The 3,563-nt window shown below is 51.4% G+C and overlaps 1 protein-coding gene across 1 annotated transcript; it reads left to right on the top strand.

Moving 5' to 3' along the window:
* The first annotated feature begins 6 nt into the window (after positions 1 to 6).
* Positions 7 to 2,649, top strand: ADRB1 (adrenoceptor beta 1). The gene has a single exon (XM_012723432.1). The coding sequence runs from the start codon at positions 99 to 101 to the stop codon at positions 1,323 to 1,325; it is 1,227 nt and encodes a 408-aa protein (XP_012578886.1). The 5' UTR covers positions 7 to 98; the 3' UTR covers positions 1,326 to 2,649.
* The last annotated feature ends 914 nt before the right edge of the window (positions 2,650 to 3,563 follow it).

The following is a 3,563-nucleotide window of genomic DNA, read 5'->3' as shown; positions in this document are numbered from 1 at the left end:
CCGCGGCGCGGCTGCTGGTGCCGGCGTCGCCGTCCGCCTCGTTTCTGACCCCGGCCAGCGAGAGCGCCGCGTCGCTGTCGCAGCAGTGGACGGCCGGCATGGGCCTGCTGATGGCGCTCATCGTGCTGCTCATCGTGGTGGGCAACGTGCTGGTGATCGTGGCCATCGCCAAGACGCCGCGGCTGCAGACGCTCACCAACCTCTTCATCATCTCCCTGGCCAGCGCCGACCTGGTCATGGGACTGCTGGTGGTCCCCTTCGGGGCCACCATCGTGGTGTGGGGCCGCTGGGAGTACGGCTCCTTCTTCTGCGAGCTCTGGACCTCCGTGGACGTGCTGTGCGTGACGGCCAGCATCGAGACCCTGTGTGTCATCGCCCTGGACCGCTACCTTGCCATCACGTCGCCCTTCCGATACCAGAGCCTCCTGACCCGCGCGCGAGCGCGAGCCCTCGTGTGCACCGTGTGGGCCATCTCGGCCCTGGTGTCCTTCCTCCCCATCCTCATGCACTGGTGGCGGGCGGAGAGCGACGAGGCTAGCCGCTGCTACAACGACCCCAAGTGTTGCGATTTCGTCACCAACCGGGCCTACGCCATCGCCTCTTCGGTCGTGTCCTTCTACGTGCCCCTGTGCATCATGGCCTTCGTGTACCTGCGGGTGTTCCGCGAGGCCCAGAAGCAGGTGAAGAAGATCGACAGCTGCGAGCGCCGCTTCCTCGGCGGCCCAGCGCGGCCGCCCTCGCCGGCGCCCTCGCCGGCGCCCTCGCCCGGGTCTCCGCGGCCGGCCGCCGCCCCTCTAGCGAATGGGCGCTCCAGCAAGCGGCGGCCCTCGCGCCTGGTGGCCCTGCGGGAGCAGAAGGCGCTCAAGACACTGGGCATCATCATGGGCGTGTTCACGCTCTGCTGGCTGCCCTTCTTCCTGGCCAACGTGGTGAAAGCCTTCCATCGCGACCTGGTGCCAGATCGCCTCTTCGTCTTCTTCAACTGGCTGGGCTACGCCAACTCGGCCTTCAACCCCATCATCTACTGCCGCAGCCCCGACTTTCGCAAGGCCTTCCAGCGTCTGCTCTGCTGCGCTCGCCGGGCGGCTTGCAGGAGCCGCGCGACCCCCGGCGACCGGTCGCGCGCCTCGGGCCGCCCGGCCGTGGCCGGGCCGCCGCCGTCGCCCGGAGCCCCTTCGGACGACGACGACGACGACGACGTCGGGGCCGCGCCCCCCGCGCGCCTGCTGGAGCCCTGGGCCGGCTGCAACGGCGGGACGGCGGACAGCGACTCGAGCCTGGACGAGCCCAGCCGCGCTGGCTGCTCCTCCGAATCCAAGGTCTAGCGCCGGTGCCGCCACCCACCTGTCCACCTCCCTGGCCGGGACTCGCCTCTGCGCCCCGGGAGGGAGGAAGAAAGCCCGCTTCCAGGGGAAGGAGATCTGTGTTTACTCAAGAGGGAAAGCAGGTGAACTCGAAACCCACAAACCTCGTCCGATTCATCCGAGACAGAAGCCAGCGCAGTTGCACAGACAGGAAAGTTTGGGGAGGGGTGGGCGAGTGGCTTACTGGTTTTTCTTGGATTCTTTTTTCTGTTTGTGGTTCGGCTTTCTCTTGTGTGTCGTGTTATACATCTTTGGAATTTTTTTTTCCGGTGGTTTTGACCCTTTCTGCAAGGACCAGGGAGGGAATAGGAGAAGCAGGAGGGAAGAGCAGTCCATTCGCTTGGCTTCCATCCCACCCCGGGATGTAGTGCTGGAGAGAGGAGGGGGCAGGGGTGACAGTTTGTCAGGACATGTTTCCTTTTGCTTTTCAGAGAGATTTTAGTGTAAGTGCAGAGTAGTGATTGCTCCTGTTCTTAAAACAAAGCGAAAGGATGAATGCAGGAATCACATGTGGGGGAATATTAAGCTCTTCTCTGCACGAGCCTCACCTTGCCTTCCTTTTCTAGGGCGAATCTGCTGTCCCGTGCGCCTCCAGGGTCAGGCCGAGGGGGTTTCTACCTCACTTTGTGCACATTGCACAGCAAGATAGAAGACTTGTTTATATTAAACAGCGTATTTGTGTCTCAATATTAGCTGGAAGGACCAGAGTCTCTGTACCTTGTGACTGTCCGTTGAAGATAGGACAGAAAAGGAAAAAAAAGAAAGAAAACAGTTCAGATTACTGCACATGTGGGTCAAAACAAACAATAAAAATACAGAAAATGAGTGGGTTAAAATGCCATTTTTGCACAGTGTTAGGAATTGTAAAGTCCACAGAAGATATTACTTATATAAAAAGAAATTACATATTTTTAATGGGGGAGGGAATCTTAAAAAGTAAAATAAAATTCCAACTTTACTTCTGCTGTCTGTTATGTTATTGAGCTAATGATTTATTGGAAAGCTATCTTTTATACTCTCTTTTATCATGGTACTGTAATCGTATCCATATTACACATATAACTATCTTCAGAATTTTTTTTTATTATTTTTGTATGTCCAAGTGCCCATGTGAATCTGGTCAAATTTAGCACTTGTGTGTAAACTCTACTTCCTCGAGTGTTTTACCAAGTATTTATACTCTGGTGCGACTAACTACTGTGTGAGGAATTGGTCCATGTGCAATAAAATACCAATGAAGCACAAGCAACATTAAGTACTGTGTGTCTGTACGTGGTCAGCATGATGGGAAAGACAGTTTGTTTTGTTCAAAATATAGGCTGGATTTCCCATAGAGCTCTTTTAATAGCTTTTCATGACTCAATAACATAGCAAAATGCCTCTAGACCAAATAAGGCAGGTACCTACTGAGAGCTACAGACTGGCTCTAAATCTTCACAGACAAATTCCAATATTCAGGCGACTTGTAGGTGTTTTCAAGACTCCATCTGCCACGCTTAAGAAAGAACATTTGGGATTTGGTATCTTCCTTAAGAGAAGTGCTTGGGACTGAGAACTCAGCTGCAACGTTGCACAGAAATGCAGGGAAGAAGACTAGCTCAGTAAACAATCAGTTGCCTACTTGGAAATCGGTAAAATTACAGATGATCAGTGTGCAGATTTTTCTCCAGTGTTAAGTACGCAGAATGTCAAACGCTTTCATGGTTAAGCGAAAATTTATAAAAGGGCTCTTAAGGAAATATTTTTTCTTGTGTGATTAAATAGAACCTTTCAGCAGAGGTCTGGGTGAGCAAGTCACAGGTAAAAGCAAATGTGAAAAATTTTAACTTCCTAATTATGAATATTTTTCATAAAATTATTTCCTAAAGAAAGTCTAGTGACATTCCATCCTGGGATTAGTTCTACATCTCCAAAATAAGTGTAAGTGTTTGTCTTTGTATTTTTAAACAAACATTTCATTTCATGATCGTACAGTAAAGAAACCAAAGTGAAGCGTATGGAGTATGGCTTGTACTGAGATTCAACAGGAACAGACTATTCTGTACCAGGGAAAGTCAAGATTAATTATCTATCTTTTGCAGTAGGATAGTCTAAAGACCAACAGACAGTCTTCTGACAAAGTTTAAAAATATAGATGTTTTAGAGACAAGAAGATTTACCAGATAAGTGAACAGTAGCTGTTTTCATAAAAACCACTAC

The sequence above is a fragment of the Condylura cristata genome, unplaced genomic scaffold (assembly GCF_000260355.1).
Source record: "Condylura cristata isolate star-nosed mole 26May11 unplaced genomic scaffold, ConCri1.0 scaffold00011, whole genome shotgun sequence".
NCBI classification, from domain to species: domain Eukaryota; kingdom Metazoa; phylum Chordata; class Mammalia; order Eulipotyphla; family Talpidae; genus Condylura; species Condylura cristata.
This window is presented reverse-complemented; position numbering and strand designations above follow the sequence as displayed.

Bases quoted from the DNA above. Each gene is read 5' to 3' on its own strand.
- ADRB1 (XM_012723432.1), top strand. From the start codon at position 99: ATGGGCCTGCTGATGGCGCTCATCGTGCTGCTCATCGTGGTGGGCAAC.